The sequence below is a fragment of the Rhea americana genome, unplaced genomic scaffold (assembly GCF_003343005.1).
Source record: "Rhea americana isolate MKP2758 unplaced genomic scaffold, rheAme1 scaffold_74, whole genome shotgun sequence".
Taxonomy (NCBI): Eukaryota; Metazoa; Chordata; class Aves; order Rheiformes; family Rheidae; genus Rhea; species Rhea americana.
In genome coordinates, this window is record NW_028186912.1 from 3,218,882 (window position 1) to 3,238,180 (window position 19,299).

The 19,299-nt window shown below is 37.2% G+C and overlaps 1 protein-coding gene across 2 annotated transcripts in view; it reads right to left on the reverse strand.

Moving 5' to 3' along the window:
• Nucleotides 1–19,179, reverse strand: part of MCCC2 (methylcrotonyl-CoA carboxylase subunit 2) — a 39,321-nt gene extending 20,142 nt beyond the window's left edge. The window contains exons 1-7 of one of the 2 annotated variants that reach the window (XM_085322006.1): nt 18,814–19,179; nt 14,990–15,056; nt 12,038–12,122; nt 11,690–11,791; nt 10,481–10,608; nt 6,448–6,560; nt 2,314–2,427 (exon numbers count right to left, since the gene is read on the reverse strand). In XM_085322006.1, coding sequence (XP_085178132.1) covers nt 2,314–2,427; nt 6,448–6,560; nt 10,481–10,608; nt 11,690–11,791; nt 12,038–12,122; nt 14,990–15,041 — 594 coding nt within the window. In that variant the 5' untranslated portion in view covers nt 15,042–15,056; nt 18,814–19,179. Of the gene's footprint in view, nt 1–2,313; nt 2,428–6,447; nt 6,561–10,480; nt 10,609–11,689; nt 11,792–12,037; nt 12,123–14,989; nt 15,057–16,270; nt 16,340–18,813 lie in introns of those variants that run through there. The other variant, XM_085322005.1, reaches the window with a different exon arrangement.
• Between the last annotated feature and the right edge of the window lie 120 nt (nt 19,180–19,299).

Below are 19,299 nucleotides of genomic sequence, written 5' to 3' on the forward strand. Positions count from 1 at the left end.
CTTACTCAGCTCTTTTAGATTTACTAGCTGAGCTTCTGCAACAGATTATACTTGAGCAAGGCCCGCAGGCAGTACTGCCACTTTATATTCCACTAGATCTAAGCTAGTGAACCCTGCTGGACCTAAAAAGACTTTGCTCTGAGACAGCCCAGGTACACCTGCATCATGGTAGTTATTCACACAACTATTCATAACCAGACCCTTAACAGTCAAACGTAAAAGTCTATTTCTTTCATCCTACTAATCTTGCTGCCTCAATAAAAAGATAYATGAATGTTACTGACTCAACTAATGCTATTATTCTTAACTAGTATTTTCATTCATATTTCTGTCACTTTTCACAAAAAAATTCTTATATTCTTCTAAATTACAGTGATAAATCTACTGAAAAATGCTTAATTTTGAAGGAGGATTTGTATTTGTTTACCTACAAACAATGAGCTGAACAAGATTAATAAAATCTAAACAGGAACAGAGACTTAGGTAAGACATTTGAAACAATTAGTGCCAGAGATACTCTAACAGGAAACAAGCAGTAAATCAATTAGCATTAAATGGCATAGTTTTATCAATAAGCAGTTGCTATTGATCTGCTTTTGCTGATTACTTTGTTCTTTTTGTCAGCTTGGAAGGTCTGCACTGAAACAACAAAATACCTCAAGCTAAATGCATTATTCAATTAAGGTATACAGTGCAGTAAGCTTGTACTCTTGAATACCCCACCACCACATGTTTTCCATACGTCAACTACATTCTGAATTTATTTAAGAAGTTCTGGAATTGTGATTATGATTTATTAGCCACAGAAAAGTATGTTTGAATAATACACTTTTTTTTTAACTGCACAAGAATTAAAACTCATCTATGCATATAACTTTGTAAAAAAGTGCATAAAAAAGCTGAATTCACTTTTAGCAATGAGACAACACGGAAGAACAAAACTAAAGTGAAGGAAAAGAATTAACTGCAAAAATCTACTGTGGAAATGAGAACAATGTTATACAAGCAAACACAGAATGACAGCATGGGATAAGCACCTCAGGCTTTCAAGGAAATTAACATAATCATGACTTAAAGTTGGTCAAAAATTCTGTCAGCGGTTGTTTTCCCATAGTTTATGGAACAACGACCTACTACATGTCCCCAATAACTTAAGTGGTGCAAASAAGCAAATTCTTTCAGCAGACTGCCCCCGCTCTGGCACTATAGGAACTGAGTAACAGTAACATCATCAACAATATTGTTATGAAGTAATTTCTCCATTTACGCATATTAAGGTTGCAGGTACTTTGAGACATTTAAATTGCAGTTGGCTTTGGCACAGGAAGTGCCCAAACTGTTCCCAAACACTGTAACTAAAACAGCCAAAGTGTTGCCTCAGAACAGTTTGTTCAGTAATACATCTCAAAGCAGCAGCAAGTTTATCCAGTCAGGCTTCATCTAGACTAGAAAAGTTCCACTGACTGTTGACTTACCCATTATCTCTACCACTGATGTAATGTTTACTACTGGAACTTTCTCTTTTTTTTTTTCTGATATAGCTCATGTTAAGTATAATTTGTAAGCAGTCTCTGAGTAATCTTTGCTTGGTCAGTAAAGATTATTGTTTCAATATAAAACTGAGCCTATGATGGACCACGAAGTAGCATAGCTTTGTTTTTCTACGAAAATAAAGACCACTCAGAAATACCCCCCTTCCTGACAGAGCCAAGCTACTATAATTTTAAAGCTACTTTATGTTGCAATATTTTGCAGTCAYAAACTCCACTAAGTCTTCCACTATAGAGTGAGTTTTAATTCGTGGAAGTTCTTCAGGTCAATTTCACTTATGAACATTTTTCTAAGAACATAAGGAAAATATGACACACTCCATCATTAGCCTATCTTCCTTGTCTGCAAACTGACTTAAACTACAGATTAGTCATATTTCTTAAGTTCTCTGATCTAGACTCTAGAATGATAAACATACTTGTAAACTTTTTGCATTTCAAGTCAAACCTAGAGACTATATAACATAGTTGAATATAGAAAGTATTTTTACCTTTAAAAGGTACTTACCATTCTAAAAGTATTAATCTGTAGCAAAATTATTAAAAAAAATCTTAACAACATCTAATTTATATATGTATCTTTATAACCAACAGAAAAGATTTAATTTAGGATACAAATATTCAGATATATTTTAAAAGGGCAAAATAACCCACATAACATCCAAAAAGAAGTCAGAAAAAAGTCTGAATATTTAAGCTGTACAACTGTCAGTAATGCAAAGGTTTTATTTGTCTATGTTAGTAAAAATCTTTGTAAGCTTACCAGYGGTGGTCCTCCCAAGAATATTGTGCCCTGTTTGCCAACGATAATACTTTCATCTGCCATTGAGGGTACGTATGCTCCTCCTGCTGTACAGGATCCCATTACTACTGCTATCTATAGGGAAAACAACATAAGTTAACAAGCTGCCCAACCTTTTAAAATTGAAATGCACAGACCAACTGTTATCTATTATAGTGATTTTAATACAGCTTCTGGTGTAACACTGCAAGATTATTTTTACCTAGGCAGAACAAACTTCATTTGTGCTTTACCTTTTCTACAAAGAAACAAACCAGAATATTCCTACTTTTCAATTGTCTTCAAACTATGATTTTTAGACTGCCCTGCACAAAGAGAATTTATATATGATGTAGCATGAGCTACACACATGAAATTTAAATTTCCTGACAGAGTGTAGACCTCTGAATATTACCAATAAACTGTAAGAGGTTGCACTAGGTATTTATGCTTTTAGACCTTCTCAAACTATTTCTGCAGAAAAAGGTTAGCACCTCAGATGTTGTTAACCAGTACAATTTCACCATCATCAACAGTCTGTGAAAGCAATTGCTCAAAATGAGAGGCAATATTACTTAATTCTCCAACGGACCACTTAATAACAATCATAATAGCAGCACCTTCAAGGCACATGGTATAACTCCTTCTAGGCTTTAGCATGAATAATATCTGCTTCATTCTTGCTTCTTTTGCATCTAACTGCAAAATGAACATCTAACCAATGAACACTTTAACTAGTAATTCTTTGGAGACACTTATACAGAACTGACTTGATCCCAGATAGGAAGAATACAGCAGTAGCACATGATCATGCAAGTGAAATCCTCTCTGAACTTCTCCTTCAGGAGAACTCTTCCAAGAAAATAAGGATCCTTTCAAAGCAGCTTGCAGAGCAGCACAGATGGAATATTCATACGGAAAAGGCAGACAATAAGAAAATAATTGTTTAATTATTGTGTTCTTTTACAACCACCAAAAATAAAATCTAAAACACAAAATAATGTTATTTTGTGAACATTTTTTGGAGTTTTTTTTTTTAAGTGACATCAAGCAGTCTTCTGTCTTAACTGCTAAAATTTGCTGTTAAAAGAAAGCAACACAAGTAATATCAAATAGAGGTATAGAATACAGTCCAAATGACATTTCCTGTATCTGAAGCAGGAGTAGATGACATTTGTTAACCTGCTATCATCAAATAAAACACAGCTTTTTTAACAACCAGTTTGAAGTATCTTAAAGTCTATTCAGAATCACACACTTCTTACAGATTAATCTGCAATACATCTTTTGTGCACTTAATAGATATCATCAGGTAGGTACAAGCACAATGTAAGCCTCTGAAGAGGAGGTAACTTGGGGAAAAAGTTAAATTGATTTTTTTTTTCCCAGGGTTTTTGGAGTTGCTTGTTTTTTCTCCTCTAATTACCAACTTATGCGGGAAAATGTGCTTGTATTTAAACTTCAATTCAGAATTTACTTTTTCCAACATATACATTACGTATCAAAATGCACAGCTCAAAAAGCATGACTACAAACATTCATACTAATGTGCCACTTACTAACCTTGAGTAAATTACTGCATAGACAATTAAAAGAGCAATAATAATCAACAGTTCTGAATACACAGAAACAGTATTTTATCCACAGTGCTCAACTTCCCATGGTATCCATGCAACACATGAGTGTAAGCTTGAGAAGTAGTTAATCGGAAGCTAATCATGACTTTCTGATTCACAGCCATACAGGCATCAGTGCAATTTAAAGCTGCAGTAGGAGTATAATAAATTAGTCACAGGCAAAAGCAGATGAGGAAATTAAAAGCAGCATAGGTAACTGACAAAAAAAAGAGAAAGAAATATTTTAAGGTTGGAATTGAAGAGGGCTGGTGAGCTGATGAAACAGATATTCAGGTAGGCTGCAGCAAATAACAGCAGACGTAAAACTAACATCCAAATTTGTATCTCAGAACAATTAACCTAAATGRAAATCAGAGAGAGCATAAGTTCCTAACTCTATTTCCTAGCAAGACATCTTCTCAGATAGGGAAGATGGTTCTATTCACCACAATATGTGATGACAAAATGATTAGCAGATTAACAAATGCTTATAGCACCTTTTGAAATTAAACAAAAGAAATATTCCTCAAACAAAACAGACAGATATCTATAACTTTTTTTAAATAAATCAAGCGCTTTCATAAAACTTTTTTCCTTTGTATATAAATACATTATAAAAATTAAATACATCAAACTGAGAAAAATAAACTTTTGTCAGTGTCATACCCAAAGAGAAATTTAACAATGTTTTATTAAAAGGCAAATCCTTCCTACACATAGTTTGCTTTTTGGTTGTACAGAATTACAGTGCTCTTCTACTGTGATACCCAGTAATCAACACAAAAAGAAATTCGACTTTATAAAAAACTTTACAAATACATGAATGGTTTTTCACAATATTCAGAAAAATTCCAATAAAACTTTAGGATTGACTTTCTAACAGGGTTCTGTGTAAACTCAGTTATTTAAGTCTTGCAAATTGGGTTTACATTTTCATCTCTGACACATTTTAAAATCATCATTACTGCACCAGAAAATGATTGAAGCCTTTCGCAAAAACAAAGTTCATTAAAACTTCTCCTGAAGTTCATTCAGCACAACAGCCACATGATTATCTTCCTTAACAATACACTCATTTGCTGTTCCACAAAAATGTTAGGATCAATTTTATTTATTTATACAAATCTGAAGTATAACCTAGACTCGTCAGTGACTCCAGGGAAAGAGCAGCTTGTGAATTAGTCAAGCATATAAGCTGCTTATAGTTCATAAGCATCCTTTTTCCTGCATATTTCTGTTCTAACTAAACAGTACTTTGCATCAAAATACCTAGCTAATCACCACAATTGTTCCACTACTGTTGCTAAAAAGAAAAGAACTGTAGAAGCTATCCAGTGCCGGACAAGCTAAAGAGACTGAGTGTACGGTGGGAGTCTTCAGCTTTAGATTCATCTGAAGACAGTGGATTTCACAAGTCTTCAGAAGAGGAAAAATGGCTAAAGATCTGAAGCCCAACAGTGATGCCACCAAAAGGTGCCAAAGGGGTATCACAAATACAGTTGCCTGCAAAGGGGCAGCTTTGTGAGAGCATTACACCATCATACAAAAGGCTGGGAGCTAAATGGCTAGAAAGCAGCTAGCTCCTGGTGATCTGCCTGACCTCCTGCACATCAGGATGGATCATTCCTGTGCTTGGAGGAGTTTATCCATGAGGATTCTGGACTCCTCCACCCTCTCTGGCTGCCCCTCCCAGGTCCCACACAACAATTCCTTTAACAAGCCAAAGACCTGAAACAGCGCTTGCCTTCCTCAACTCTTTGGGGATCGTATGCTCTGCCACCCACTTTAACTGCAGCCAAGGCTGCYGTGAGCAATCATATCCCTAACCAGTTTGGCACTCTTCACAAGCAGACATAGCAGAGCACCTCCCCTTGTTGGCCAACCCAGCATCTGCATCAAAAAAATTATCCCCAGATCCCTGAAACATCCATGACACAGAAATGCTTCTAAATCCAGGACCTGTGACTAATAGTAACTCTATGCATCATTAATACATTAGAAGATGACCTTGTTGTCAAGGTAGTTTTATCAAACCATACAGCAGTGTATAAAATGGATATATAAATATATATGTGTATATATACATACACCCTTTTTAGCAAAAAGTACATCTCATTTACTAGCCATCGTCAATGAGGTCCTCACCTTTACAGCAATGATGCAGAATAATCAACTGTTCCAAGAGATTTCCTAATGCTTCATCACATGCCCCTACACATCATGCTATCTATTCCTCTTTTCTCCTACTTCAAGATAGGAGCAGGTAGGTCATGTCTTTAACACTAGGCCAGGAAGGAAGACAGCTTTTTCAAAATTATAATGACATTTTGTGGACATTCATTGTGTTTACACTGCCTCCAATCACCAGATAAGGCCATTAGGTCAAAACAACTTCAKGCTGTCAAAAACATAAAGCACAATTATTGGACCCGAAACCAGACAAAAGCAGTAGGTATAAAAACTAGTTAGTACATTTCATTCTTAAATAAAAGCAAATTACCTGTGGAATTCCTTGTGAGGACATGATTGCTTGATTATAAAAAATACGACCGAAATTATCTCGATCTGCAAATATTTCTGCTTGCCAAGGTAAATTGGCTCCTCCAGAATCAACTAAATTGAAATAAAAAATATATTAACATATGTATGTAATATTGTTGAGAGATTTAAGATTTTAGTAAAATATTTGCATGTTACTTAAAAATGTCTAGCATTTGCTATCACTAAGTATATTGCTATGAATCTAGGTATACTAAGATACTCTGCTTGAAAAAATAAAATAACCCCATATAAGGAATAATATCTACCCCCAAACATTTTAATGGAAAATAAATGGAGATGCATTTAGAGACGCAGTAGTACTTTCCTTTACAAACTTCTAAATTCACCTTACTGCAAAACACAATAAATTAAGAATGTTTTCAGTGCAGAGTTTTAACTTAATTTTTCCATTGCAATCCTGTCTCAAGTTCCAAAATAAAGAGACTAATTACCATTAACTGTCCTGGAGATGTGTAGCACGTGCACTTTCACCTTCTAATTATACAGATAYACTGAAGACCTTTCACCCTTATAGTCTTCAAAGAAGCTTCATTTGTATGTGTCCTTACTTCATGCTGTGCCCTCTACYTTCTATGTCTCCAATTTGAGCTACCTCTCCACTCCAAAATCATTAAAATATATCACGTCAAAAGACTCCAAAGAAGAACAGCAGACCAGAAAGGGAAAGACCACACATCTCTGGGAACTCTGGTTCCTGATGAACAATTTCTACCTACAAGCAAGACTCCACATGTACATTCTCATGCTGAATGACTATAGCCAGTAAGCCATTCAGCTTTACCGTGAAGTAGGGTTTGGATACTTTCTCACCATCTTGAAGAAACACTCTCCTAAACACCGCGTCAACTCTGTCAACTAGACAAATTGACTAAAGAAAGGGGGATGCCAGTCTCTTTTAGCTCCAGCAGATAGTCCAGAATAATTGCAATTGAATTTGAAGGGCAGAAACAGATCTATCAGAACACCAGATCAAGAATACTGTTCACATCATGGAAGTGCMTCTCATAAAAATCTTCCCAGCTACTGATAAGAGCTTCTTCACAGAGAGCAAAAGAGTCATCTAACATCCATAAAGAGACAGAGTTCACAGTAAATTCAAGGTGATTCAAGCATTGAGTTTGGGTCCATGAGGATAAGCAGAGACCATTGGGCTACTCACTGATACAAGACATTACCAAAAACATTATAGCCTCAACTAAGCCAAAACAATTGACACAAAACAATCAACACCTACTGTCCTACTTTGACCAAGATGCTAAGAATCTTAAGAAAAAGAATAAGGCAAGATCAGTCTACCTAATCGCAGAACCATCCAAATAAAAGCACTAGGGAAAAATCCAAGAAACCACTTTTAGTCACTGATAAAAAACAGTACCTTAGGCTAGAGTAACATTTGGTTTGACCTAGGAAACAGACTTGTATGTCCCCAAACTCCACAGATGAGGGATGGTAAACCAAGTTAGATTTTGCCTCTTTTGTTCTAGCAAGGTGAAACAAATCAGAGTAGCCACCACAAAAACAAATGAGTATTTGGAAGACAGATTTTTGATGGACGTGTTTCTCAATGTATCAGTTCTAGAAGTCTATCATTTAATGACTGAGAAAAGACGACCTCACACTCCCTTCATGATTGATAGTATGGATGCTGGTACTCTTCACCATGTTCTCTAGTAAAATGAAATGGCAGGAGGTAGAAATGAGAATTAAGTAGAGTCCTGGATGCAAGCTGCCCTTCTGAGGAAGGCCACAAGCTCTTCTCTGGAGCACAGGGAAAGGAGAAAAACAAGTGAAGTTACTATCCAGGAGTATACATTTGCTCCAAAAAAAGAGAGAATTTGGTAATTTGCTACATGCAGCTCTGAAGAGACTGAAGAGTACGTGTTCTTATTTACAACTTTGAGACTCTTGGGATTTTTCATCTGCCTTGTCTTGACAAGTCAAACATTGCAGTGCCACCTGACAGAAATCCTTGTAAAGCATCCATTCCTTTTGTCTGGAGCATGTTATTTCCAGTCAAATTTYACAGCTATAGAAGAAAGGAAGTGCAGGTGAGCACCAGAAGATTTCAGAAGACTTGATAATGTCTTCACTGTCAAGGAAGGCTGTCACTTCATGATGCAAGATTTCAAAAGACCCATGGGCAGGTCCGACAGTTCCTTAAGAAGGAACATAGAGGGTTTTGTTTGTTTGTTTGTTTTAAGRTGCCTTGAAATAGTACCTAGACACCACCGCCCATGTTGTGAAATGGGCAATCACTGAACACAAAAGGTRGCCACACCAGTGACTAGCTGTCATTGACAGATGGCACCAGGCTTTGGCATCAGAGAACTAACACCTAGGCAGGGACCACTGAGGGCACAAGCAGCTCAAATGGCATTACAGTTACATAGTCGGTAAAGTGCTGACCGCAGAGCATTCCCTCTTGGTTACACAACTGAAAGAAACTGAAACAAGCTCAGATACAGAAATTGCAAAGGTAAAGTAATTCACCAGATTTGAGCGACAGGCAGTACATACACCAGAAGTACACATCTCAAAGGTAGAATAAAAAATTAAACTTTTGTTTCAGAGGCAAACTTATGTCTCATAGTTCCTCATTCCATAGGATCTTAAAAAGTCAAAATCACACAGAATAAGAGATGTCTGAACAAATAAAATTTGCTGGTAATGCAGACTAAAACATACAATTACTCTGCAAACAGCTAAGCTAAATTTCTCATGTTTTTTTTTTTTTTAATGACTAACACTATCAAACATTAACTCTAGCCCTCCCTTCATCTCCAAGATGCTTTCCATTGCAGTATAACAAACTCATAATGCCTCCATGCACATGCCTCCATATCTACCAAATCAATACTTTCAAGTTCATATTTCTCTTAATCCTTCTCCTGGTATTCTTTGCATGTTTGGCCACCCCGCTGGGCAAGAGACGATACATGCTGCTGCTACCCTGAACCTACATTTATGTTGATTGTTGACTTAGTACAAATGTCTTGACTGGCAAACTAATTGATGCCTCTCAGCTGCTAAGAAGTCAAATAAACAGATGAGGGCTGACCCTTCCCCCCCCCCTTTTTTTTTTAACTGGAGAGAGTAATAGGGTCTTTCTCCTCTACAAAAYCCAYAGGAACATACAACCTCTGAAATCTCTACATCTCAGATAGGGCTGTAAGTGGTTAATGGGTTGAAAAGTTACTAGACTCGGAGCTGAGACTGAAATACAGACAGTATGATCAGACAGCCCTTGCTTTCCTAAGAAACCAGCCCCCTCCCCCCCCAAAAAAAACACACTTGTAACATAGTAAGAACATTTGGCACTCTGATCTTCTTTATCAAAAATATCAAATAAGAAAACCTATACTAAGATTTGGCTAAATAGACTTCCATGGATTCARCAAACTCAAATCACAAAATAATACATACTGAAGTTGCTGCTTCAGTAAAATCCACCTCAAAATGTAACAAACTGTTGACTCAGACTATTACTGATATTTTCAGCTTTGAGACTTTTTTTTATTCCTTTGGTATGATCTTTCATGCATCTACACGCTCCATCAAAAACCAAAGCAACCTTTTTCTTTTTTCTTTTTACCATAACTTCAGTTAAGACTGAATGAGACTATAAGAYGGATTGTGTATGCACGACAGGAGGAAGGGAAAGGAATAAGGCTGAAGTGATAAGGCAGCACAGCCTCATCTCTAATTTAAGAACCCAGGCAGCCTACAGCAGCACAGAAAAAGAACTGTGGAAAAGCTAGGGATGGGGTGCCTTGCAGTAGAATTTGCCACTGATCTGTAGAGATAACGCAGTACTGCTAAAAATATATTTGAATATATGCACATCTGAAATACATAATTGTTTGTCAAATCTGGAGATCCATCAGTCTGAACAGCATCCATTTAAATCTTTTATCTAGAGATCCTGAGCCACTTTTGCACAGGACATTTGTTACCTCTGCAATGAGACTTACCCAAATATAGACATGGGAGGTGATTTTGCATTGCAATTTCTTGAGCACGTAAATGTTTCTTAACAGTAATGGGATAATAGGTACCACCCTTGACAGTTGCATCATTAGCAACAATCAAGCATTCCACCCTAAAATTAAAACAAGTGTATGAGAGAGGAATATATTTCTAATAAACAATTGCAACAATCCCAGTATTCATAAAGCCTCTGGGATGCTCAAAGAAAAAACCCTTCTCACCTGCATTCCCTCAAAAACAAGTTTATTCCAGCAGCCTGAGCACTAGGATGTCCTGCTCACAGCCCCTTAATTCCCTAAAATAATGCTGTACAACACCACATTTAATATTGAAATTAGTCTTGGCAGAACTTTCAGTGAGCAAACCTAATTCTTAATTCAGTATACCATCCTCTCTGTTGAAAATTACTGATGCACCAATCTCCTTCCTTCATCATACAACAGAACCTCTATGTGTGTTAAGAGAGATGCTCTGCTTAAATATGGGGTACATTAATTAACAAAAATGAAAAAAAAAACACAGAACAATCACTTCCTCTTAASTAAAACTAAATGATTAAGATAGCAACTTCATTTTTTTTAGGTGTCAGTAATGAAATACTAAAGACTAATACCTCAATTATGAAAACTAAACAGAATTATCATAGAATCAGTAAGGTTGGAAAGGACCTCTGGAGATCATCTAGTCCAACCTCCCCGCTCAGCAGGGTCACCTAGAGCATGGTAGACAGGGTTGCATCCAGGCGGGCCTTGAAGATCTCCAGAGAAGGAGACTCCACAACCTCTCCGGGCAACCTGTGCCAGKGCTCCGTCACTCTCACAGGGAAGAAATTCCCCCTCACGGTCAGGCCGAACTTCCTGTGCTTCAATTTCTGCCCATTGCCTCTTGTCCTGTCACAGGGGGCAACTGAAAAGAGTTTGTCCCTGTCTCCTTGACACCCTCCCTTTAGGTACTTATACACACTGATAAGATCCCCSCTCAGTCTTCTCTTCCCCAGGCTGAAGAGGCCCAGCTCTCGCAGCTGTTCCTCATGGGGCAGGTGCTGCAGCCCTCTGATCATCTTTGTAGCCCTAGGCTGGACTCTCTCTAGTATCATAGAACCAGTAAGATTGGAAGGGACCTCAGGAGATCATCACCATTATACCTTCTTCCCTTCCATATCATCAATAATGTACATCACTGGTATCTCTCACCCAGATATTCGTCCAATGCCTGTGATAATGCCTCCTGCTGGTACTTCTTCCTTACCATACAACTTGTAACCTGCAAACTGGGAAAACTCCAAGAATGGAGACCTGAAAAAAGAGAAATATCTTGACAGGATTTTAAAAAGGACTCAGCCTTGTATTTGCCTGCTACTGAATCTTGCTTACAACGCTCAATTTTTAAAAACAAAACATTAAAAAAAGAGCATTTCAGACAACACATCTCTAAAATTTCAAATGGTTCAATGGTTATGGAAACTAAAGAGAAAACAAGACTGTTACATTACTTACATGCAAAAGAGAATCTGAAGTGGTATTAAAAAAGAAAGTACTTACCCTGGATCAATAAGCCCATCAATTCTCTCTCTGGGTAACAGCTTTCCTCTTGATGAGTGAAGCTTACGGGCTTTTTCTCCACCTCCTGTGATACAACAGTCATTCATTAGATTTACTGTGAACATAGATAAATAAATCACCTCGTATATTAAAACTTAGGGTGGAAACACTGATGAGTTCCCAGTCATTGAAGTATGGACCGTAATATTACATTTAATAATGGTTTTCACTTCAAATAGATTTAAGGTATTGACATAAATGCTTGTTTTTCAGAAGCTACTCTATTTCCCCCCCCCATTCTTTATGGCTAATCTTGAAGTAAAGATTCTAATAAATATAGTTATCTGACACTATCTCCCACTTTTTGTCAACGAACAGAACAACTGACAACAGGAACATACATGGAGGAAACTACAATAGTGAGAATTACAAGACACACTTTCCCCAAAATTGGTTCAAAATAGCTTGTTGAATCCAATCCTGAAAGATCCAGCATGATTTGAATTCACTTCCTTAAATTACTCCAAAGCTGTAAGTATCACAGTTAGGGTATACAGCATTTAATATCAAGGTTATATTTATCTTTGTTTCAGTTCAACCTTTCACTCAAGGAGATCCTATATCATATCTTTTGCTCTCTAAAGTTTTGTGTTAGTCAATACTTAAGATCTGTTGACAAAGCTTGGCTTCTTAATAACAACAGCTTATCCAAAGAATGCCTCTCTATGTACACAAATCACTGATCCACCTCCTCACTTCCAAATTGTCTCCTCTGTCCAAAGTAAAGTGCTACTTTGCTAACATTTCCCCTGGAAATGTTCATCATCACCATTTCACACCTGTTAAGGTAGGCCAGAAAATGGGCAGTTTATTTTCGATACAGCCTGTTCATTAGGTCTCTACACCCAGTCTCAATTTAAATCTTGCAAATTCTTTCTGTACAAGCCTCTTAAGATAAAGCTTCTCATATATGCCCACAGAACTCTCTCTCTCATCCAAGTTCTCAACATCACACATCATGATCACTACAACACCATTTTCTCTGATCTTGGCATACAGTATCTTGCCCTGCTCATTTATACCCAGAGTGCTCCTGCAAGAATCATTTTCTGTCCCGTGACTTCTGTCCTCTCTGTCCATCCCCCTTCATCACATACTCATCAAACTCCTTGCCCTCCAGGCCCTATAACCATTCAATTAAATATTTTTCTTTCAAGTTAACTCCACCTTAAATCAGCCTCCATTCCAGACACTGTGAACAGCAGCCTCCCTACCAATGAAATAGACTTGGAGGTGTCTAATCTGAAACCCCCTCTCTAAYTTCTTTTCTACAGCAACACCTACAAAAACTTGACTGTGACTGCTAATATGCTATGATTACCACTACTCATGCAGACTAAGAGCATCTCAGCTGTTTCTTGTGCTTGTCATCAGTAATGCATGTTGTCACTTATTACAGACTGTAAACTTTCTGTGGCAGGGACCATCTTCCTGTTGCACTGCTGGGGACGATGTAGTAGAATAAGATAAAGGTTCACAAAAGCTATACCCGCCAAAGTAACAAATACAGAATGCAACATGCATTACACATATCTCCAGGAAGAGCTCATTCAATAAAAGTTGGCTCTTACCAGGGGAAAAAAAAAAATAAGTTGCACTTATCCTTTAAAGTAKTCAATGTAAGTACGTAACTCCTTTCCTATACTTGTATGAAAGGTTAAGCAGTCTCAGTCAATTCCACTCTAAAAGGGTGTGTTAACATGCTAGAAAAGCTCCCTAATGGAGATGGAGGACAGTGCTCTTGTTCTGTAATCATGTAACAGGCAAGACAAGAAAACCTGTAGCAAGAGTCTATGGGTTTCAACACCTCCCCAGGAAATCTTGAGGCCTTGTTTCACACCAAGTAGGAAAAGAACCTAAGCATGTAATCTTAACTGCASTCCTTTCCAAAGCTGTAAGAGAAAAAGTATCTCATGGGAAATAGTGTATGAAAAGACAAATAGCATCATGATTCACACAAAAAGGGAAGAATCAAAGTTGCATGCTCAATCTCTGGTAGCACAGTTGAGGATTTTTCATATCACTTTCATTTTATATTCCTCAGTTAACTGGAATTAATTGAGACAGTCTTACAAGTCAAAGAGATAAAACACAGATTCCAATATTTTAAAAACTAGTACAGACTCGCTTTTGCCCAACAGCACAGCTACAGCTAGGTTTTTTCAAAATCCTCTTCACAAGTGAAAAAAAGGCAATTTGAGCAGAAATACACTGGCCAAAACAATTTGTTATAAAAGCAAGCAGCAGAGCATGAAGCAAGAAAGCAGGTGAAGTGGAAACCATATGCGTATCAGTAAGAGTCTTCTGTTGATAATCCTATTTATCTAAAAAATATTGCCATTAAACAAACATAATTTTCATTGATTACTAAGATCTTGATTAAAAATTAACCAAGTCTAAATATCCAGTTTCCACTATTTATTCACTTTGCTTACTTTCTGCCTCTMACACAATGAAATTAATCTTCTGTTTTATTAAATCAGCCTTGCCTTTATTTATTGTCTGTTTCCAGGAACTTATGCATTTGCTTGCATTTGAATGTTACCGTGATAKTCAAATAGCAAGCAAAAAATGCTAGAACGCTAAATCCAATGGTATATAAATAAATGGTAATGTTATGGATATATTACTTAGCTTTTTTGTTAAATTTGAGTTCCTAAAAAAAAAATAACTCTTAATTTTGAACCAAATTACCCTGAACATAAACCCTTTAAGATTTTCAGCTGATGAAAGACACCAGATCTAGATTCAAATGAATTAGCAAAAATTCTGCTTGTCTGCTATAATGAACTGATTATAAACATAGAGCTGTAAGGAAAAAAATAAAAATAAAAAGCACTATTTTGGGACCAGTTGAAAGAAATGTTCTAAAAACTGGACCATCATACTTACCTAATTTGATTTTTTCTGCTTGCTCTTGGAGTTTGTTTACTAGTGCTTTCATTCGCTCATAGTTTTCCTAAGTGGGGAAAAACAAGCATTTCAACTTTAACTGAGTAACAGTATACTGTTTTAATTAAAAAAAAAACCACAGAAAATAATGTGCATTATTTCTTTCTCTTCAAAATTTCAATTTACCTTATTAAATCCCAGTTCTGTACGTTCTTTAAAGTAATAACATTTCTACCTATGTATGGTCTTTCCTCAACCATCTCAAACACGTTTACAACCAAGCTTCACAAACACTCTAAGTGCATTAGGACTGTAGAAGACTTGTTCTAAATTCAATCAATTAAAAATGAGATTAGTTACTACAAAGTGTTACTTTGTTACTTTTCAGGAGTGGTTAATTTTTTGTCACGGGTTTGTTTTATTTCTTAGTCCAATTTTGTTTTAAAAAAAAAAGTAACAGAAAATGAATGACCTGTACTGCATACAAGTTTGTAAACAATATTCACATTCTTACCATTTAGCTAGAAAGTAAAGATAAAATAGAGCTTTTCAAGAACAAAAAAGCATGGTCTTCTTGCCAATATCTCACTTACAAAAAGACTCTTAGAGCTTTCGACATGAGTGATGTTACTGAGCTCAACATTGTTCTCAGATTTATCCAAGACAGCGTGCTCATTATAGTAGGTTTTTAAATCATTTCCTAGATATTAAAATACATTATCAAGCTTAATTTGGCTTTTCAGACATGTTAATAACTATGTGACCTCTTTAAAAAAATGTAACTGCAACAAAGGAATGTATTAGCTGCTGTATAAAAATGTATACTGCCTTGTCTAATTACCTCTCATTTAGAAGATACCAAAGACTACTTTTATGTTAGAAAAACCAATCTAGCAACTCTTCATATTCAGACTTCAATGATCAAAAATAGGGTTTTCCCTAGAAGTAATGAGTGCTGCTCATTTTCAGCTGTCTGTCTGTCACAGAAGGGTACTAAGATGGAAAGGATAAAAAAAAAAGTACACAGATGCTTCGCATTCAAACTACTTAGCTGCATATTGTAACTTTAGAAAGAATAAATGTCTCCTCCTTTGTAGTTGCTACAAGTAGATGAAAGATATTATATTAAAAGGTATAAAACAGGTCTTAATTTCATCAGTTTCTAGACACAGCTGGTATGCAACATCAGCACTTAGAGGTCCTCCAGCAAGATCAAGGTCACATAACAGCAATGCTAAGCCCAACTCCACTGCCATTACCAGCTCTTGGGAACAAGCTCACCTGTTTTAATGAAAGCAGCCAGGAATACTGCTCTCCGGCAGCACTTCTGCGCATTTCCTACCACCTACTGGCCAGCAAACACCTAATGCATTTCAAGATACGGTCTCAGTTAATGGCCTCTCTCTTACATGTGGTGCCACCTAAGACTCCCACCTACGAAGAATAAGCAAAATCACCTCATCGCTACATCTCCTCTCTCACTTTCAAGGCTGTATTAGTGCATCCACCACATCATCTTTTGCTTTCAGCCTACTTCTGATGTTTGAATCCATCTTCTCCCTGCTCCAATACTGCTCCAGCACCTACCCCCATAATTGTTTTTCTTTCTCCAAACCTGTGAAATCACACTTCCATCGCCCACGGACAGTCTTACCCTTGGCCACAGCATTCCAAAAAGCAAATATAAAGCAAGTAATATCTGTTARTTTGACTCTGCTGCTACTTGGAGAGACTTCAGGCAGTAACTGCAGCCACACAAGCACATTCACCAGCAAAGAAACCAAAATCTGCATTTCATCCCTCAATAGAGTTGGTTTACAAGTTAGCTTTTCTTCTGTGAAAAACTGTCAAAAGAACCATTGTAATTCTGTACTTTTAAAAATCTAAAATTGTTACAACATTCCAAGTCACTGTATGTGTGATTAAAAAAAAAAAAAAAAAACACGCTATACTCTTTCAATTTGTCTAGCTGGTTTATTTCCCAGTATTGTATACCATCCATTTTCACTTTCTCCTTGTTCAGACAGTCTGTTTTCTCTAAACATACTCACTTCTTTCACACAGTACTGAGATTTAATTAAAAAAAAAAAAAACTTAAAATAGGGAAAAAATCCACTTAGAACTGTCAGCAGAAGTTAAAAAGAGCATATCAATTGCAATCAAATGCTTGCCTTTTTCTTAGATTCAGAATCAACAGCTTAGTGTAGCTACTTTGGCTACTCCTGTTCCTCTCTTCCACTAAGACTGTGTACATGAAAAAACAAAAAAAGAACTTCTAGACCATATATATATATTAAAAAAAAAAGTACTCAAATGAGTTACTTTGATTTTCTACCTCCAAAATCACTTAATTTCTAATCTTATTTTTCAAGTCTTTAACTAGAACACTACATCACTATACAAGAGAAGAGCAAAGATGCTTTTAAATCTTAGCATAGAATTTGAATACACATGGAAAAGGCTGTCCTCACAGCCCATATTAGTTCGATCATACATTTGTGGGCTTTTGATTAAATAATACCAAAAAGGCCAGTGAACTGACACAAGTTCTTACAGAAAACTGGCCTTTACAATAGTAATTTCTGTAAAATTCTGCTGTTAATATGAGGGTTTCTAGGAACCGTAAAGCAAATCCAAAAGGCAAAAAACAGCATAATCCTACAGGTACTACATGAGCTGACTGAGTTATCGTTACGTGAGCCACCTGGCTATGAGAGCTAACACCTGGAGTCCTTACAAAGGTTCTGCTGTATTTTCCAGAATTTTGACTCACCATTTTWAAATTAGATTTTTACCTGTCTGGTTAGAAAGACAGCATATATTACGAAGACCAACATGTCTAGCTGAATTCACAGACAGAAAAGCAAACACTAGCTAAAGAAGGTGTGACCTTCATCTTATCATCATGTTTTCTTGTGTTTGCACTATTATCCCCCGTATTACRTGCATTTCAGATGGTCAAGTACTTCACAGCAGGGACCTCAGCTCATGCGTTTGTAAAAGCATTACGTACRTTTACAGTGCTCTATAAATGACAGTTATTTCTACCAAATACTAACACTACCAGCTACCTTATGGCTTGAATGACGTACCAGATGTATCCAAGCAAGTGGACTTGTCTAGTACAGTTTGACAAACTTCTCCTGCCTTGACATCACATGGGAAACTACTGCCCAAATATACAARCATTAAGTAAAAAAATTAATTCTACAAAAAGTTACCAAGTCTTGCTTTTCTTTTGAAATCTAAAGGCATGTACACAAAGAGAAGTCCAATGACAGCTTAGCTGAGTGAATAGATTTATTAAAATATTACTGATTGATTACGGTTTGTGAGATGTATACATGTGTATACACACACACACACCCATATATATATATATACATGCACAAACACTGAAGTTTCAGTCATCTAATCTAAATCTAAAATTTAGTTTCTGCAAAAGAAATAAYAGAAAGAAAATATTTCAAAGAGAATACATGGTGTTGGCTCACTTGTGATTTTAACCATGTCCACCAGCACAGCTTTTCCAGCGTAGCTGTAGACGGGACTTTTATCTTCAGTTTGATGACGTTAACAACGCCCCATTAAAAACAAGCCAGTTTACGCCTGGTACAAGCAGAATCCAATAGGCGAAATTACAGCTTTCTCTGTGAAAAAAAGGGTTTCTTCTCCTAGAGGAGAGCGTAATTCCTCCTCCTCCTCCTCCTCCGCTGGTGCCCTTGCTTTCAGGAGGCCCAGAGCTGGCTTTGTGAACCGATTTGGAAGCACAGGTAAGCAGTTTCCAACTTCTCAATCATCAGGCAATACTTTCAGGCACTTACCAGCTCCCTGTCTCCATTTCATTAGTGACATATTGATCGGTCCCTCACCGCTGAGAGCGCAGGGAGGGCTGGCGTTCTCATTAAGGCAAAAAAGCAAGTTGGGAAAAAGAAAAGGGAGATTCACAGTGAGGCAGAAGAGGGTACRAGGCCGCGTTCCTTTTATCTGACACCTTTACACTCAACCTGAACGAAATAATCAGAGTTTGGCATTTCCCTCAAAAAGCTCAAAGGTGCAACAAGTCCACACATCTCTCCCACGCACACACAGGATGAGCTGGCACCGATTCACTTTTGCGGGGAACAGCCGGTACCAGCAGTGASCACCGCACTACTTTAACTCGGAATACAGCTCCCCCTACTTCATTCTTACTCCTTCCCCCCAGAAGAGCTCAGGAAGACGCGGCGCCGAGGCGGGCGCAGCCCTCCCGCCGCCCCGCGAAATGGCGGCGCGGCGCTGCCTGCAGCCGCCGGCGGGCGGCGACGGAG